Source organism: Amphiprion ocellaris, chromosome 1, assembly GCF_022539595.1.
Source record: "Amphiprion ocellaris isolate individual 3 ecotype Okinawa chromosome 1, ASM2253959v1, whole genome shotgun sequence".
Lineage (NCBI taxonomy): Eukaryota > Metazoa > Chordata > Actinopteri > Pomacentridae > Amphiprion > Amphiprion ocellaris.
In genome coordinates, this window is record NC_072766.1 from 28,665,744 (window position 1) to 28,686,113 (window position 20,370).

At 40.1% G+C, this 20,370-nt stretch overlaps 2 protein-coding genes across 4 annotated transcripts in view; both read right to left on the reverse strand.

Annotated features, from left to right (window-relative positions):
• Positions 1–368: 368 nt before the first annotated feature.
• LOC118470003 (uncharacterized protein C14orf93 homolog) lies at positions 369–1,891 on the reverse strand. The gene is made up of 4 exons (XM_055012300.1): positions 1,588–1,891; positions 1,111–1,198; positions 859–977; positions 369–720 (listed from the first exon to the last, which is right to left on the reverse strand). Exons 3-4 carry the CDS (start codon positions 916–918, stop codon positions 532–534), a joined length of 249 nt encoding a protein of 82 aa, XP_054868275.1. The 5' UTR covers positions 919–977; positions 1,111–1,198; positions 1,588–1,891; the 3' UTR covers positions 369–531.
• Positions 1,892–11,254: 9,363 nt separating this feature from the next.
• The window catches only part of phkb (phosphorylase kinase, beta), a 227,019-nt gene continuing 217,903 nt past the window's right edge, over positions 11,255–20,370 (reverse strand). For 2 of the 3 annotated variants that reach the window (XM_023265994.3, XM_023265996.3), the window contains 7 exons: positions 20,246–20,336; positions 18,825–19,030; positions 16,818–16,952; positions 16,349–16,478; positions 13,963–14,070; positions 13,644–13,784; positions 11,255–13,282 (listed from right to left, as the gene is read on the reverse strand). In XM_023265994.3, coding sequence (XP_023121762.1) covers positions 13,145–13,282; positions 13,644–13,784; positions 13,963–14,070; positions 16,349–16,478; positions 16,818–16,952; positions 18,825–19,030; positions 20,246–20,336 — 949 coding nt within the window. In that variant the 3' untranslated portion in view covers positions 11,255–13,144. The remainder of the gene's footprint in view (positions 13,283–13,643; positions 13,785–13,962; positions 14,071–16,348; positions 16,479–16,817; positions 16,953–18,824; positions 19,031–20,245; positions 20,337–20,370) is intronic. The other variant, XM_055012134.1, reaches the window with a different exon arrangement.

Here is a 20,370-nt window from a genome sequence, read left to right on the forward strand (position 1 = left end):
AAGACGTTAATAAATATGGGCCATATAGTGTATAATTAGTTAACCTGCATACTTATTGTTATCCAATGGGCTATCCTACAATCAATGACATTATTTTATTGGAAGGGAAAAAATATGACATGTTGAGACATGTTGAAAAACAAGAGCTTTATTGAACAGTCTAGACTTCCAGAAATCCGAAATCAAAATTAAAATAAACTGTCCTTAAAAACAAAAAAAATTACAAAAAAATTTAAAAAATGAAATAAAATTGTGCAAAGTTCAACCAAAAATTTTTTTATATATATATATATATATATATATATATATATATATATATATATATATATATATATATATATATATATATATATATTTCAAAACAAAAACAAAAAAATGGCCAAGTTCATCTCTCACTCCAGGCTGGTCTCAAGCATCAGCTCTGGCTTAAAATGTTTTCTGGCTGCTGCTGTGTTGTACTTCAGTGGCTTCAGTCTATCAGACGGCTGTCCATTGTGAAAACATCTGTGATGTAGAGCTGTGTACTTTACATCAGCCTCCAGCCTGTAGGGCTGCACGCAGGTTGGCAAGCTCCTGGCTGTGGAAGGATGGAGGCCGTACTATCCATCCACGCACCCCGTCAACGCTGCCGTCCTCCTCATCTGACATCATGTCAGCTGTGATGCCCTTCCAGAAGTCCTCTTCATCTGGAGCAAGGACTGTCTTCCTGGCATCCAGCAGCTGCGAACACAATCAGTACAGGAAATCAATACATTTAATAATTTAACAGAAAAATAATGTCATAGTGACCAGCAATACTATTCTAACCACATTTTGTATAAAACACACAATGTAATGAATCAAACTAATATCTCTTACCCTCTTTCTTCTGTGGTGACTCCGGGCAGAAGACTTCATGGCCTCCGCCTGATCTGCCATGTTGGGTTGACTGTAGCGGTAGTTCCTCCGTAGAGTTTCAAAATGCTTTTTACAATCAGCTGGAAAACAGTTAAATGAAGCCGTTGTTAGCTTTATTCTTATTATTATTTCCTGCTATTTTCAGCTATTGTTAGCTTTTATTGCTGTTGATGAAATCGAAAAATTTAGAACAATTTTAAACAGGATACTTACATAGAAGGACGTCTGTCTCCACATCTGGACTTCAGCCAAAATTTTAACTAAATATGTCCTGACTGTCTCATTGTGAGGCGAGCCCAGTCTGTGAAAATAAATCAGAACATTCATTTACTACTCACAGCAGAATAACTGCAGAGTCAACTGTAAAGTCATTTAAAACAGTTTTAAATTAGCAGACACAATTTGAATGGATGCATGAATGGTTTACAATCTACAGTACAACAATTTAATTGTGTGCATTCAGCTGACAAAGAATTATTATACATGCTTACAGTAAACATTTTTTTCTCACGAAAAAGAAAAGAGAATAAACAGTCTCACCCTTGTTCCTAAAAGTACAAAAAGGCAAAAATAAAGTCACGTTTGTTAACAAAGATGGAGGACTACATGCTATCACTGCTTAACGTTACCAATTCAGAGCATTGTGCTAAAACTCACTAAAAATATCCTACAAATGGAATATATTCTTACCGCAATTTTAGGACTGTGCTCTCCTCTTTTCCGCTGAATTTCCTCGCCGCTGGAAAAAGTGTTTAATTTGGCTTCCATGGCGGCTATCCTCTCCTCCAGCTTCTCCTCCAGCGGTCCTTTCTGGCCAGACAGCCGGCAGATAACGTTCAATAGTTTCTTCTCAGTGTCTGTCGCTGGTCTGACTGGAACCAGTCGGTCATGTCCAGGCTGTTCTATGCGAGGAGTTTGTGGTGAGTCGGACTGGCGATACCGGGCCGCCATTGTAGAAACTCACAAAGACGACTTCTTTTTCTGTTCGTGTATCGCGCGGTTCTTGCGAGACGACGCGTGTGATTGGACGAGCAACTCTAACGTGATGACGTCAGTGACGCAGCATTCCTTAAAGTAACATGCCGACTTCTCCTGGTCAACAGATTTTCTCTACGCCTGCAAGATGAACTTCTTTAATCAAAAGAAGAAAAGGCTTTGCCCTTTACTGTGATGCCTCTGTCATATCATCCTAGATGAGCTTGATCTACACTACCAGTCAAAAGTTTGGACACACCTTCTCATTCAGTACATATATACATATGGAATTATGTTGTAAACAAAGAGTTAATATTCAGTATCAATCTACAATGTATAAATAATACAAATAACTAAAAACCATTGAATGAGGTGTGTCCAAACATTTGTCTGGTAGTGTGCATGCAGTGTTGATGATGTATCATCAGATGAAGACTGTAACTACAGTTGATCATTTTGCCATTTCATGCAAACTTGTAACATATTTGAATGACAGATTTAGAGCAGAAAGGTGAGCATATGTACAGACCTGATCAAAATTTTAAGACCAGTTGAAAAATAGCTAGAATTTACCTTTTGCACATTTGGATCCTAATGAGGTTTTAAGTAGAGCTACAATATGCAAAAGCAAGAAGGGGGAGTGAGACAAAAAGCACTTTGAAAAAGTAATTTATTGAAAACAACAAGTAAACTGAAATAGGCTGTTTATCAGCTGATCAAAAGTTTAAGACCATCGCTCAAAAAATTAAAAAAAACTCTTCAAACCAGAACAAAAAATGTTCTCAGTAGGACTCAGTAATGAGTAGCTCCACCGTTCTTGTTAATCACTTCAAAAATTCGTTTGGGCATGCTTGATGCGAGTGTTTCCAGGAGGCTGGTGGGAACATTGCGCCAAGTGGTGAAGATGGCTTCACGAAGGGCATCAACTATCTGGAACTGATGGCCATTTTTATAAACTTCCCTTGCCATCCATCCCCAAATGTTCTCTATGGGATTTAAATCGGGAACATGCGGGATGGTCCAAAAGAGTGATGTTATTCTCCCTGAAGAAGTCCTTCATCAAGAGAGCGTTGTGAACTGCAGCGTTGTCCTGTTGAAAAACCCAGCTGTTACCACACAGACGAGGGCCCTCAGTCATGAGGGATGCCCGCTGCAACATCTGCACGTAACCAGCCACCGTTTGATGACCTGCACCACCTGAAGCTCCAGTGTTCCACTGAATGAAAAAGCACCCCAGATCATGATGGACCCCCCTCCACTGTGCCGGGTAGAAAACATCTCAGGTGGGATCTCCTTGTCATGCCAGTAACGTTGGAAGCCATCTGGACCGTCAAGGTTAAATTTTGTCTCATCAGAGAATGAAACTTTTTTCCACCTTTCAATGTCCCATGTTTGATGCTCCCTGGCAAAGTCTAAACAGGCCGTTTTGTGGCGTTGTAGGAGATGTGGTCTTCGAATTCGTTTTTTGTTTTTGAAACCCTTTTCCCGCAGATGCCGTCTGATGGTTATTGCGCTGCAGTCGGCACCAGTAAGGGCCTTAATTTGGGTCGAGAACCGCCCTGTGTCTTGACGGACAGCCACTCGGATCCTCCGGCTCAGCGCAGGTGTAATTCTTTTGGGTCTACCACTTGACTTTTTTGTTCCATAATGCTCAGGATCTTTCAAAAAATTTAGAATGACTGTCTTACTGCGTCCAACCTCAGCAGCAATGGTACGCTGTGAGAGGCCTTGCTTATGCAGCTCGACGATCCGACCATGTTCAAGAAGAGAAAGCTTCTTAGCTTTAGCCATCAGGAGGGCATGACCATGTGAATGCCTGACAGAAGATGAGAATTTTGAGCAGATTTGGGCTTTTATAGCCTGTGGTCTTAAACTTTTGATCAGCTGATAAACAGCCTATTTCAGTTTACTTGTTGTTTTCAATAAATTACTTTTTCAAAGTGCTTTTTGTCTCACTCCCCCTTCTTGCTTTTGCATATTGTAGCTCTACTTAAAACCTCATTAAGATCCAAATGTGCAAAAGGTAAATTCTAGCTATTTTTCAACTGGTCTTAAGATTTTGATCAGGTCTGTATTTGCTAGATGGTGTTTTTTAAGGAATCCATCCTTGAACCTCTGACAGAAACAAGACCAGCCATTATGAAGCAGTTCATAGCTATTAATGTCAGGTCAGAGAGTACTATATATAGACGTGTAATTGCAGGATTTGCCAGGCTTCATCACCATCCCAACAGACATTATTATGGAAAGTCGGTAGAAGTTTGGAACTTGAGGGGAACAGACACCTCATGTCCATCATCATTTCTACCTGTTGAGGGCATTGCTGGAAGATGTGTGGTAAACACATCCACTGTACAAGAAAGCTACATAAGAGAAAAGGTGACTGTAGTCATGCTGCTCTGCATGGTGTTTGAGATTTAGGATTTTGACAGTGTTGAAAAGTGCCTGTGATGTGCTTTTATTTACTTTTATAAAAGCTGTATGAACCCTGATTCAAATAAAGTATAAACTGTATAGTTTTGTTTGTGTGTCCTTTTTCTCTTAAAAAAACTAATGCAAGTGTGAAAAGTCAACCCCCACCCCTAACCCCCCTACCTTACACCTCCACACCCACCAACCCCCCTACCTTACACCCTCCACACCCACCAACTCTCCCACCGCAGACACACACACACACCACTCTGATTTGCATTTGTATAGCTTACAGCATTTTCACTGACACTGGAAAGCTCCCCCCCCCTGGGAGATCAGCCGTCCACGTTAATTCCTGGCATTTCTCAGTAGTTTTTTGTGCTGCCTGCAAATTGCAGTTCACTGCCATTAACTTGAAATTCCACGGAAATTTTGAGTGCTGTTTTCTGACAAAAATCCCTCCTTTCATGCAGTGCGATGCAGTGGTCATGGGTTCGAATCCAGCTCATGGCCATTTACTGCAAGTAAATTCTACCCAGGTTTCCTGTCTCTCTCTCATTGTCCTATCCAATAAAAAAAAATAGTGGTCGTAGTAAGCAAGCCTCAATTTCAACTGTGAAGAGAAGACTCGGAGTTGCAGGTTTGACAGGTCGGGTTGCAGCAAGAAAGTCATTGCTAAGACATTAGAAAAAAAGAGGCTTGCCTGGGCCATGAAACACTGCCAATGGACTACTGATGACTGGAAGAAGGTGTTATGGACTGATGAATCAAAATTTGAAATCTTTGGTTCATCACACAGGATTTTTGTCATATAGGCAAAGGGATGGTTCCTCAGTGTGTGACAACTGTCAAACATGGAGGAAGCATGATGGTCTGGGGCGGTTTTGCTGGATCCAGGGTCTGTGACTAATACAGAGTGAGAGGAACCCTAAACCAAAACGTCTACCACAGCATTCTGCAGCACCATGCAGTATCCTCTGGTATGCATCCAGTTGGTCAGTGGTTCATCCTACTGCAAGATAATGACCCAAAACATAAGTCCAAGCTCTGCCAGAACTACCTTAGGAAAAAAAAACAAGATGGTAAGCTTGAAAACATGGAGTGGCAGCACAGTCTCCAGACTTAAACGCCATGGAGCTGGTTTGGGATGAATTGGACAGAAGAGTGAAGGCAAAGCCACCTAGCATTGCCACACATTTAAAGGAACTTCTGCAACAGAGTTGGGAAGAACTTTCTGAAAAATACTTGATTTCCATTGTGGAAAGAATGCCACGAGTGTGTTCAGCTGTTACATCAGCCGAAGGTGGGTACTTTGATGAGTCAAAAATTTAGAATACAGTTTGGTTTCTAAATGTATTTTTTTAAGCTTAATTTGTTTATTTGTTCTATGCTTTCATTTCAGAGTACCATGATTCATTAACATGCATAATTTCCAATTAAAAAATGGCAAAATTGGGGTGTTCTAAAACTTTTGACCAGTAGTACAGATGACTACCACCTGTATAAATCCCCCTGTGTTCGGCTGCTTGCAGACTAAACATATTGTTGTACCATTTTATCTACAGTCTGACATTCACTCACATCTCAAAGCCAGATGAGACAAGGGAGACTATGGTGGATGTCCTGCTGTTTTATTGTAGGAAATGTGACAGAGATACAGAAATTTGAATGATGTGCTGGCTGCCATGGGAGGAATTTCCTCTGTTTTAACAGTCAATCAGAGTTTGCCATTTGGGATTGGGCTCCCTAATGGTTATCACCATGAAAAGAGCATTCTTCCAGATATATAGATGGTGGCAGTGACGTGTGTACAATATACTGCACATGTGATGACATATGTCAGAAAACAAAGAAAGAAGAAAATATTAAGATTGGAGTGAATGTATGAAAAATGCAGTTAATTCTTCTATAATACAAGAAAAGTAATCAGAGAGCGCAGTACTCTGTGAAGGCTGCTCATTCCCCCATATGGCATTGTCAGAAATGCAGCATTCCTTTGTAGAAACACAGCGTTCGTTTATTAGTTACTGTAGCGTAACTACTAATGTAGTTAAGTTGCACTCATTAATTTAGGGGCACCATTGGGAAATGATAAATTTAAACTAAGTCTCAAAGAGACTTTGATTATAATGAAGGTGATAAGTCTGATATCTGAAAGTCTAGAGTTCTGATAAAATTAACCTCAGTCCCCACACTAAGAAAAACACAAGACCGTGAGTTGGTCTAAATGAAAAACATTTATTAACTATTCTACTAAAACAATACAAGTGAACTATAGACAGTGAAAAATATAGTGTGTGTTGTGAATGTATGGAATCAGACTAAACTATTAAATGAAGAGGATTATGGCGAAAGGAGGGTAGTTAGCAAATGATCTAGCATAACGTATCTATGATCTGGGTTACGATTGATATGCTTACAAATGAATAAATTTGATTATTGTTAAGTTATTAAAACATCAGCCCAATCAGGAGCAGATAGAAGAGGTTGGCTTTGCCTATTTTGTGCAGCACTGACCGGATCGGCGCTTCCATTGGCTGGAACACAGCGGTTAGGGCAAAATTTCCTCACAACATATCCAGGCTGTCTGTCCTGAAGTGTCATGTGGTCACTAGACAATGAGTTCTGCCACTGGAGCTCTCACAGCGCAGTGTCTGCCAGCAGACTTCCAACATTGGCACACAGGTGATGGGTGTCGGTAGGCAGCCGGTGTTCAGTGCGCGATGTGCATGGTCCTCAGTGTTGATGGGCAAAATAACTGGTATGACGGTGGCTCTCATTGGGTTTTCAGTTGGCGTTGGCCCGATAATACAAAGAGTTCTGAAAACAGAGTGAGGGCATTGTGGAATTTAGTTTAAAAAGGAAAAATGGATTTATATTGTTTCTTATTGGCTTGTCTTAAAAAGGATTAAACATATAAGCTCAGACTTATAACGAAAGTCAGCAATATCTAAAGATATCGCGAAAATTATAAAAGAGCAACAAAAATTAGGCAAAGAGCTAAAGAAAAAGTGCGCCAAAAGCAAAGTAAAATTAAGGAGACAAAAGCAAAAGAGCTACAGTGCCTTGCAAAAGTATTCACCCCCCTTGGCATTTTTCATGTTTTGTTGCCTCACAACCTGGAATTAAAATGGATTCTTTGAAGGTTTGCATCATTTAATTTACAGAACATGCCTACAAATTTGAAGGTATGATTATTTGTTTTATTGTGAAGCAAACAAAAAATATGACAAAATAACAGAAAACATCAATGTGCATAACTATTCACCCCCACTGACTATTCAGTCAGTACTCTGTAGAGCCACCTTTAGGCGGCAATCACAGCTGCAAGTCATTTTTGATAAGTCTCTATGAGCTTGCCACATCTTGCCAATGGGATTTTTGCCCATTCCTCCAGGGAAAACTGCTCCAGCTCCTTCAAGTTTGATGGTTTGTGCTTGTGAACAGCAATCTTTGAGTCTGATCACAGATTCTCAGTTGGATTGAGGTCTATGCTTTGACTAGGCCATTCCAACACATTTATATGTTTCCCCTTAAACCACTCAAGTGTTGCATTAACAGTATATTGGGTCATTGTCCTGCTGAAAGGTGCACCTCTGTTCTAGTCTCAAATCTCTTACAGACTGGTACAGGTTTTGCTCAAGAATATCCCTGTATTTAGCCCCATACATCTTTCCCTCAACTCGGACCAGTTTCCCAGTCCCTCCTGCTGAAAAACATCCCTACAGCATGATGCTGCCACCACCATGTTTCACTGTGGGGATGGTGTTCTTGGGGTAATGAGATGTTTTGGGTGTGCGCCAGACACAGCGTTTTCCTTTATGGCCAAAAAGTTAAATTTTAGTCTCATCTGACCAGAGTACCTTCCTCCATACATTTTGGGAGTCTCCCACATGCCTTTTTGCAAATTAAAAACGTGCCTTCTGATTTTTAGCTAAAAGTAATGGCTTTCTTCTTATCACTCTTCCATAAAGCCCAGCTCTATGGAGTGTACGGCTTATTGTGGTCCTATAGACAGATATTTCAGTCTCTGCTGTGGAATGCTGCAGCTCCTCCAGGGTTACCTTTGGTCTCTGTGCTGCCCCTCCGATTAATGCTGTACTTGCTCGGTCCATGAATTTTGGTGGGCGGCCCGCTCTTGACAAGTTTGTTGTGGTGCCATGTTCGTTCCATTTGATTTGATGGATTTGATGGTGCTCCTGGGATCATCAAAAATTTGGATGTTTTTTTATACCCCAACCATGACTTGTACTTCTCAACAACTTTGTCCCTGACTTGTTTGGAGAGTTCCTTGGTCTTCATGGTGGTGTCTGGTTAGTGGTGCCTCCTGCTTAGGTGTTGCAGCCTCTGGGGCTTTTCAGAAAAGGTGTGTATTTACTGACAGATCATGTGACATACAAGTGGACTTCATTTCACTAATTATGTGACTTCTGAAGGTAATTGATTGCACCAGAGCTTTTTAGGGGCTTCATAGCAAAGGGGGTGAATACATATGCACATGCCAATGTTTAGTTTTTTATTTTTAAAAATTTCTTTTTTTATATATATATATATATATATATATATATATATATATATACATATATATATATATATATATATATATATATATATATATATATATATACATATGTATATATATCTCATTTCACTTCAAAACTGACTATTTTGTGCAGATCCATAAAGTAGAATTCAGATTTTAGAAAAATATTTAGAGGTTGTAATGTGACAAAATAGGCAAAAAGCCAACAGGGGGTGAATACTTTTGCAAGGCACTGTAAGAGTCACTGGGTCTTTGAAGTTGTGGTGTTCCAACATGTTACTGTTCCATATGAAGTTTCATCCCTCCACAGGGGTCCGATATACACCCATACTGTAAAGAAATGAATGTAGCACGATTTGCTCCAGAGAGCTGCCAATGGTGATGTTGACTACAACAGGCTCCTGCTGTAATTCACTTCTGTGACTGTAGTGGAGTTTCTTCCTGAGAATGGGAGAGTTCCCCATTCTGTGCAATGTCCAGGATGGCAGTTCTATGCTGGGTTTAGGATCAGAACCTAAACAAAACGGGTTTATTACCTGGTTTGACCTCTTCCTTGGCATTCCAAAGAAGACCAAGCTGTGTCTGCTATGTTATTGATGATCAGAAATCACAGCACTATAGAATGTGGCCATTTAATATAAATGTACCCACAAAATGACAAACAAAACGACTTTGCGCAGAGTACAGGCTTGTTTTATGCATGTGCATGTTATCTACGGATACCGAATCGTGTGACCTAAATATGTCGTGGGTGGCGGGAATTGATGGAACTTGGAAACACCTCCACAATTTAATCAATTGTTCCTTGTATAATGTCGGTCGGATAAGTCCCGATAAGTCCATAGCGGTCGATTTTTAGTAGGCTTGCAATCACGTGATCATCAGCAGGCAACTAATGTAGTGTTCACTTGTCACCGTTTCAGTGACGCCGTGCTGCTATCTCGCAATGATACAGAAATTTTTAACAAATCCGTGGATCCAGACTAAAAGCCACATCACTGCCAAAATCTAATGAGGTGGTTCTTGTGTCATTTCTGACTCTTCCTGAAAATTTCATTCAAATCCATTAGTCCGTTTTTGAGTAATGTTGCGCACAGACGGAAAAGCAGACGTGTGCCGATCGTCACATAATTCTGCCATGTTCCTTGGCGGAGTAATGACAGTTCTACCGCTTACTTCACTCATTCATGTCATCTTATTGTTTTGATTCACAAACATCTATATAATCTAATGAATCAGTTCAATCACTTGATAAGCCATAGTCCAGGCAACAAAACAAAGTGACTCTGCCCGCTCACCTTGTGTGCCCTTTGGTCAGAAAATAAGAAAGCTGTGATTCATAGGTGAAGACAGACCAGCTTTCTGAGGTAAAATGCCATGTGGTAATTATGGGAAAATACTGAGGAGATTATTAAAAACAGCATGCTGCATATTAGTTCCAGTTCAACATAATTTTACTTGTAATAAATTATCTTTTGTTTATTACTCACTTTATTCATTTAATAATAATAGTAATAATAATAATAATAAAGAAAGATCTTACGGACCTCTCTAATAAAATCTGAGACTACATCAGATCCATTCCTTGAACTGTGCTGCACCTAGTGGACTGACTGTGTAACACTTTTTAAGCTCCAATAGCAGAGAAAAATTACATCAAGATTAAACTCACCAAACTATGTCAGAGTGCTCTTTAATGTGATTTAGTAGATTTTTATGTATCATTTTGACATAATAAGTTAAAAGCCACAGTTGATATAGTATACAGCAGTAGTTTGCTCCGAGTTGAATTCTATCTGTAAAAGAGGAGTTCTCTGAAGGATTCTCTGTGTTTGAAAGGAGATATCTTTTCTTACAGAAAAACATGACCCTTCATCTTACATTCCAAAGGGTACAGCTAATTGGCAACAATATAATCCCTTTTTGCGATTCCTATATTTAACGTTGAGAAACAAATTTCTCCTGGATTTGTCTTGGTGTAGAGGAGATTATTCAACAAGACAGGCAAGCGCTCCTCTCACCAGCAAGCAAGCTGATTTGAATATATTGAATGTGAGGCAGAGCTCATTTATCTTCTCCTCTGGCTCTCGCCCACCACTCCACCTCTCACTGCCAGTCAGTTAGGCAGTGTTGCCAGACAGCCTCAGTGGCAAGATACAGATTGATAAGGGGTTTGGGCAACATGAGTGGGTGTAACTGGTAGGATCCAATACAATGCCAAACACACCACTCGGGGGTATAGCCGTCACGCTCCATTTCTGCTGCAGTTTTAACCAGGAAACAAAAGATTTTTGCTTCGTGTTCAGCAATTAAATGTCTGTATTTCATTGTCATGTATTTGTAGAATATAAGGAACAGGGGGTGACTCTTATTTAGTCATTCACGAATACAGTTTATAAAGCTGACAGAAAATTACACACAAGGAAATTTTTACAGTTTCCACAATTTTATTCTCTGAAATTACAGTTTTGAGTTAAAAATACTTCTTTTGAATGACAGGGGCAAACAACACTCACACACACTCTCAAATACGCTGCGACAAGGTCGGGCAGATTCATCACAGTGATGATATTCAGAGAGGCACACTTAAAAATAAGTCAGACTGAGTCTTTTATCATCTCTACCTAAGGATGGCAGCAATCTTTTCTGTTGCCCACATTCAGAAAAAAACTACTTGGATGTCTGATGAGCCATAGTCATTGTCATGCAGCGGCCTGTTGTGCAAAACAGACCTCTCAAAAACTCTGTTTTGTTGCCCATACCATTCAGAGAAACCTTTGCAAGGTTACGGTGAACAAAACCTATTGTCATGCGGTACACTCTGCATGCATAGAGGTGACAGAACACAGTGCTCTTTAAAGAGAAACTCAACACAGTACAACAAACATCTAATAGAAATGTATACACGTGTCTATTAGATGTTTGAGTTTGAGCAGAACAATATACTGTACCGTGTAACTCCACAAAAAAACACACATTGAATACTAAGTGCAGCGGCTGTCAACCCCTCTAATGCCAAAGACCCATGAACGTGTATTCTGAAGAAAATTCTTAAATTTCTTTCATGAAATAATTTCAGAAGTAACTGCTTTCAATTTCAGGTGAAAAGGCTGCACATGTTTCAGGCCCCGGGGAGTCAAAAACATCAATATACAAAAATTCTCATGATACAACATGATCTTGTACTTTAAATTGCTATGTAACAGCTACCGATTACTGCTGGTGAGATGTAAGATACAGCTTGAACCGTCACATCTGAGCCTGGTTCAATTAAGAGTTCACAATAGTTCTTTACCTGAGAGCCAGAACAGAGAACATTTATAACAGTAATCTAAACAACATCAAAAATAAGAGGAAGTAATTTGCTTTATTTCAGAGAATTACACCTGTGTGTTTAGAAGGAAGATATTCCTTTAGTTCTGGACTGGAGTCAGGCTAGAAGTTTCTCTCATGTTAAGCTTATATGCTAAGCTAAGCTAAGGTAGTCCAACTCCAATCTATTACCAGATGTGTGTTATTCCCTTAAATTAGTTTTTATTTTCTTACTTTTTATGAATAAACACTGATTAGTCACAATATTAAAGTCACTGAGAGTTGATCACCTTATCACAATGCCATGTTCCTCTGGGAAACCTCAGGTTCTGGTGTTCATGTGGATGCTACTTTGACATGTACCAGCCCAAGGCATTGATCCAGCCACTGGATTATTACATCCCATTCCACAGGATGCACCGGAACAAGCCAATCTGGACCAATATGAAATGGTTTTAATGTTATGGCTGATTGATGTACTTGTGTGCTATTCTTACCTGTCGCTCAGTATCATTTTGACTCAAATCTGGGAGACTTTGAACCAACGATGTATAGTATATTAACCTTTGAAAAACAGTACAGACATACTAATCCACAACATCCAGATACAGTGTAACAACGGCTAACTAGATATGTGGTGACATTAGCAAGTTATGAGACACTACGGCATGATAAATAACATTAAAATTTAAGTTGATTTACCACTAGGGTTGAGATTCTGGGCAGTGACAAAACACAGATACGTGAAGGACCTTATGGAACTGAGAGTATCATCCCCAATGATTTTGTTTTTATATTTGTATTTTAAGCTCCAGAGCAAACTGCAGACCTGCTAATCAATGTCAACTGAACTGCTTGCTGGAGTGGGAAAAGTCCTGCTGAAGAAGGACCAGAGAGGTTAGTAGTTATCTTCAGAATACATGTGGTGAATTCGCAGTAGTCCTCTCAGACCATTTGATGACTACACTGCAGCTGGCTGGGATTAGGGGTCAAAGTGCTGTATATCTAACTAACAGAGCACGGGTCATCCTTGCAGGGCTTGACGTCGCCCTGCAGCAGCAGGATCATTACAGCTTTGGTCAGGTAGCTGGAGGTGCCTCTCTTTCCCACCGGTGGTGTGTTGTAGAATGCCTCCATGTTGTCCTGGAACAGACACAGTGAGGGACAAATGATAACTCACTCAATAAGTAACCAATGAGTGTGCAAGGATGAATAAGCCTTTTGAGAATGATATGCCATATGCAAAAAGCATTCCAACAGGATTAAATCTTATAAGGCTCCAATGAACTGTAAAATGGCAGTCCTAGCCTTTTAACCACCGTTTAATTAAAGCAGCCCTTTAGTTAGATGATTTGAGTATAACTGGAGCAAAAGAGCAAAGTTTTTCAGAACATCAATTTGGAAAGGTGATGTTAGAGTTTTGTGACAGACATTCAGGGTCATGTTCAAAAGAGAAAATGGTGTAATATCATTTAACCTGACAGTCTGACGGCAGCCAATCTACCTGTTTCTCCATTCCTTCAAAGCGGCTGCAGTCTCTCTGGAAATCATTAAAGGCTTCCTTCACCAGTCCGTCCAGATCCACCTTGTCACTGAACTCGAGCTCTGGGTTTCTCTCCAGCAATATGGACACCACCATCAGCAACTGCTCACATGGTGGAGAGAGGATGAGAAGAAAAAGTTAACACTAACAGGGGAGGATTGTAATCAGTTTGAAACAATGTCACTTTCATTTAAAAAAAAAAAAAATTATCTGATTTAGATGAGCTTCACTCAGTTTGATTCGGTTCTGCTTGGCGCCCTCTGGTGGGTGCTCTCTTTACCTCTACTATGATTTGTCTGTACTCAGGCAGGACGATGTTCTTCAGCGTGTCCTCCACCAGCAGGGAGAAGTTCATCTCATACATGGTCATGTCAGAGAGTGATGGTTGCTGCAGAGAGATGGGGAGATTAAAAAATTAGTTTTAAGGGGGGGCTGCACAGTGGTGCAGTGGTTAGCATTGATCTTCTAAAGCAGCAGTTCTCAAATGGGGGTATGTACCCCTGGGGGTACTTGAAGGTATGGCAGGGGGTACGTGAGATTTCAAAAAAAATATTAAAAACTAGCAACAATTCAAAAATTGTTTATAAAATATATTTATTCAATAATACTTCAACAAAATATGAATGAAAGTTCATAAACTGAATTTCATGTCATGTAGGCCATTCCATTTTATTACCATAAACCTAGAGTTTCCCCCATTCCATGATGGTTTGACCCTACCTGGCATGTGCCACATGGCATCAACTGTCAATGTAGAAAACAATGGAGTCCTGGTTAAACCGTAGCAGAAATGCAACTGAAAACATGGAGGAACAGGTACCAAAGAAGGTCAAACCAGAGCTGGCAAAATTCAGACAGTATTCCAAAGAATATGTGTTAATGGGATTTACGGCCACAAGCTGTAACAACACCACCCGCACCCCCCCAGCTGTTGCCCTTTGCCTTCACATATTTATGTGAGACCTCCTTCTCTGCAATGACTGTGATCAAATCAAAGCAAAGAAACAGACTGTGCCTGGAGAAGAGCTTGATCTCAGCAGTTGCCTCCCTGCCACCAAGTCTGACAAAGATCCTCAGTGAAGCACAAGCTCAGGTTTCTCACTAAAATGTCCATAAAAAGAACTAATTTAAATGCAACAATGCAATATTCAGTGTTGACAGTTAGATTTTTTGTGAAGATTTACCATAAACATTGATGTTAAAGATTTTTTTTTTGTGAGGAAATGTTTATAGTTCAAGAACCCAGATGGAGAGCAGATCTCTATTATAATCCCATAAGAAGACACTTTACATTGATGATTATTTCTGTGTAGAAAACTTTATTTACAGTTGAATCAATTATTTATTTTTCAACAAGTTTTTAGTTATTTTTTCCAAATAGTTGAAGAAAGACCACTATAAATGAAATTTTTTTTGCACTGTTATGAAATTTAATATATCAGAAACTGATGACATAGTGCTGTATTTTACGTCGGTTGTCTCTTTTTTCAGCAAAAATGCTTTGCCTTGGTTGAGGGGTACTTGAATGAAAAAATAGTTCACAGGATGTACATCACTGAAAAAGGTTGAGAACCACTGTTGTAAAGCTTGTTTTATGCTTGCCGCGTCCGCAAAGTCCATGCGGCTCTGTGCAGATAAATTTTAGCAGCCACGCCCCCTTGAGCAGCCGTTCTCACATGGAAAATTTCCTTATCGTGCACCTCCACATTTTTCTAAGTACGCGAATGGAGCAGCACAGAAAAACATGGCAGACGACCAGGACCTACTCGTAGCTGAAGACTAGAAATATATATATATATATATACTTATATGATTCATCACACAGAGATCACCATGATAACCGGGATACGAACAATTCATGGTGTGCAATTAAAGCTAACTGCTGAAATGCAACTATTTGGTAAAATGCCATGTTGTAAGTTGTGTAAACAATGGCAAACGTCTTCTACTCTAGTTTAGTACTAGAGTAGACTAGGTAGACGTGTGTTGGCGATACACTGCCCCCTGCAGTCTGGGAGCAGACGGAGTATAAAGTCACACGGTCTCACGTGCGGCTTGTTCATGCGGAAAGCATAACCCAGCCTTTACTGTGAGGCTAGAAGATCGGTTTGCGTCCCGGCCTGAGCCTGGGATCTTTCTGTGTGTAGTTTGCATGTCCTCCCTATGCATTCAGGGGTTTTCTCCGGGTACTCCGGCTTCCTCTCACAGTCCAAACACATGCTGAGGTTAATTAATGATTCTAAATTGTCCGTAGGTGTGAATGTGAGTGTGACTGTTTGTCTCTATGTGTAGCCCTGTAATAGACCGGTGACCTGTCCAGGAAATTCCCTACCTTCACCCTAAGTCAGCTGGGATAGACTCCAGCAGCCCTGAGATCCTAATGAGGACTAAGTATTGTATAGAGGATGGATGGAGGGACAGATGGATGGATGGATGGATGGATGGAAGGTTTAAGGAACAGAGAAGAAACATGTCATCTGCTTGTGCTTAAATTTTTTATTAGGCACTGTAGCACTGTTATAACTCTCCTCACATCATCTGTTTCACTTGGCCTTATTGTTTTCTACAGACCCTAGTAACATTTACCATTAACTAAATACCCAGTACACCTTTAACTAGCATGTGTCAGTGTATTTATCCTCCAGCAGTGTCAAAGGGGTGAGTACCTGTGGGAGGTGATTCTCAGCCACCACGATACCATTGGGGGTCCTCTCCAGGATCTGCCACACACGATCATAAAAGCCCAGCGGGGTCCTGTTCAGAGAGCCGTCAATCTGACGCCTGTTCAGCCAAGACCTGAGGCAAAATGAGCAAGAAACCACTGAACCGATACTTAGTAACAAGCAAAATCTGATGATTGTTGTACGAAAGGAAATTGTGAGTCAGTGTGTATTAGATTATATGAGATAAGATAAAACTTCAATAATTCCAGAGGGAAATTAGGTTGAGGCAGCAGCAGATAATAAGATATGGATGTCGACAAGACGGAAGATAAAATAATTAAAACTGAAAAGATTATACAAGAAGTAAATGCATCAAGATAAAGACATAGTGTCTTCAAAGGCAGATTTTATGAGTTGAAAGAAGGGAGAAAGCATGGATTATGTTCTTGATAGTGTGTGTTTGTCAGCGTACCTGCCCGTGTGTTGTGGCTGCAGGACGTCTAGCAGGAGCTGCTTGATGTCGCCGGGGGATAGTTGGTAGATGTCCTGTGGTGGCATGTCTCCTGCACGGATCTTTAGCTCATGTTTCATGGCCTGAACGATCCACCTGGAGATTCATATAACATTGTGTTAGAAAACCACAGAACTGTACCCAGGACAGCTCACACCATCATGGACAATTAGAGATATACTTAAAATCAAGTCATTTCAAAAATAACATTTTGAACCATAGTAGTTTACTGCAGTGGTCCTGCCCATAGTTTTACAGACATCTCTTTCATAATGGCAGTCTACAGGGAAAATGCTTATTGGGCTACAGGAAATTTTTTTGTTTGCAGTTCCACAGGGATGAACTGCCAGCAGCAAACTGGTGGCATCATGTCCTCCTCTGTAAGGACATCTATGAGGGATTGGCCTTTAAACTCTTTGATTACTGTCAACAGCACAAGACGAGTGTGCTCTACATTTGCTAGCTAATAGCTTTCCAAAAACTAACAAATGCATAAAGTGTATTCAAGAACAATATACAAGTGAGATGAAAGCTTCATTCTTCTTCATCTCGCTTGTTTCCCACAGCAATACAGATCATAAATGACTGAAAAAACCCAAGGATAAAGTAAATGACCACAGCAAAAGCACATTCCTTCTTTGCTTTATTAATATCAGGACTTCAGTCTGATTATACTGTATAAGCTGAGTATGTAAATAACTAAAAACACTTGTTTGTTAACAATTCTATACTGTACTGTAATTAACATTACAGTTACACACTGTAACAAACTGTGATAAACTGAGATTATGATTTCATGTTTTTCTGCAACTTGTACTGCAGTACGAAAAAATCTGAAATTTCTATCAGATGACTTGAGTAACTCTATTTTGAAAGAATCAACCACTCTAGAGTGACTGTGCAGATTTTGTAGGGAATTGCATTTGTTTAGAAAATAAAAAAAATAATTTTAAAAAAGCACAACATTTGCAAGACACTGCTGACAGAATACCGGAAACTAACAGTGAGCTTCTTTTTGTAACCAAATTCTCCTTTTCGCTGTTTCCTCCTCTGTTCCTCATATTGTTGTGTACATGTGGAGCCTGACTATTCTAGCTGGAAACAGCTGATTTTTAATGGAATATCTACACAGGGGTACAGAGACACATTTCAGGCAACCATCACGCCTGTGTTCTAATGGTACATTGTGTTAGCGAATCATGTTGAAAGACTAATTGATGATTAGAAAACTTTTGTGCAATTATGTGAGCACATGAATAAAAGTTCTGCATAGTCAGCAACAACTTAAGCTGGCCTGAACTGAACTGAATAAAAGTGAGTTTTCATGGAAAACATGAAATTGCCTTGGTGACCCCAAACTTTTGAACGGTAGTGCGTATTCAGCAACCCTTAAATCAGACTAAATGGTCCACTTTAAGACAGACTTCTCTTGTAGCTCAGTCATTGAAAATAAGAACCATGTTAGTTTTCTTTTGGTATCGAGCTGCAAAAAAAGTTGTAGAACAAAATGTGGAACTACTGCCTTATTTTCCACAGAACTTCCAGCAATATGACTACTTTGCATGCACACATAACAGCGTTAATGCTGAAACAAAATACAATATATATTGTTTCAGCATTAACACAATAGTAACTCCAGCATGATGTTTCAATTTTCCCAATGCCATTTTTGGACCAAACATGTATCTTTGATAAATACCATGCAGAGAACACCTATAAACTGTCTCAATCCACTTAAAAGTGAATTACTGTGTGCTTCATTTGGAGCAAAAAACTACTGAAAACAACCTTAAATATAAAGACTTGGTGTTACTGCTATTAGTACCTGATATTTTGATGGATTCACATGCTTGTATTGACTGAAAATCACAGCAAAGTGGACATACCACATGAGTCCGTCTTGCTTGACTAAATACACAAGAACTGTCAGCGCACCCTGCAACTATACTTCATCCAATTTTGTCTTACCCGACTCTGATCTTGAGCATGCCACTGAACAGCTCAGGGTTGTTGGAGATAATCCATCCGATGTGGATAACCAGTTCCTGCTGTAGAACAGCCTCCCTCTCCCCACCATGAGGGGAGCACTTGTTGTAGATGATACCCTGGATCACCCCTGGGGACAGCGGGTTAGAGATCACCTCCTCCTCATGGCCGAATAGGCCGAGGGTCACCTGGCAATCACAGGCAATAGCACGTACACACACACACACGCACGTGGACACACACGCACGCACGTGGACACACACACGCACGCACGTGGACACACACACACACGCACGCACGCACGCACAGGAAAAACAGCAGACATCACACCCACACACAGTTAGAAAGTTCCCTGCAGTGCGACACGTGACAGTGGCATGCATTCTTCATCTAAGGTGCAATTCTCACAAGTATCTTTGATCCATCAGTCTAAAATTGGCCTACTTTCTCAGAGTCACATAAAAGTGAGCAGGAAAAAATTGCAGATCTCAAGATTGCACTTTTGTATTTATTTCTTCTGAACTCATCTCATGAAAATTACACTGCAGCAATCTTACTGATGAGAGGACACACTTTTACCCTTGCCTTCAGCTGATGAAATCCAGCACTTAGATGTATCATTCATCTTTACATGTAAACGGATTCTGACTGAGAAAAGAGAAGCGTGGAGCTGCAAGTAAAGTTTGGGAACGACCAACTTTGAATTCAAAGGGAGTGTTGGATTTCAATAACAACAAGAAATACAATCAAGACTCGAGTCAGAATTGACTTAAATGGGGTGGTGTTGTTTTTTTTTTCCTCAACTGAGCTGTTATTGTGAGCAGAAGAACACAGTCGTCTCAAATTTTAAATCAGCTTTTCCAATCATGTTGAGAAAAGCATTTCCACCAGTAGGCAATCTATATGCAGATTCACACCTTGAGCTACTTCAGCATAATGAAATGCCTAAAACTGTTCAGAAGGGTAAAAAATGAGGCAAGATAACTGACACTCATGAAAGGAGGCTAATCTCTGAATAACACGACAGAAAATGATGCGCCAAAACGAAACCAGCACATGTGAGTGGCATCAGACAAATTCATGGGTCACAATATATCAGTTGGCTCATAGAGTGTGTCTAGACACATGGACATGGTGCGGATTAGAATTCTAAGGTGGTCACACCAGCAGCCTTGCTAAAACTACAGCTTAGCTACACATACAATGGACATGAGCTGGGATGAGGGACATCAGCATGCAACTGGTCTACAGAACTCTCATAGGATAACAGCATGAGGAGCTTATAATCATGTTCTTCCAATTTCAGTTTTTTTCTCATCAGTGAACATTAAAATCATTGTTCTAACATGCCTCAACAAAAGGACTAGTCACTATCAGGCCCTGTTGTCTCTGTGTCCACTTACCTGCTTGCCATGCACTAAAACACTAGTAATACTGGGGGCAAGGCTGTCCACTAGCTTAGTTAAGAGACTGGCAGCAAGACGGACAACAGACCTAGTGGGCGAAAAGACACAAAAACAATCTTGAC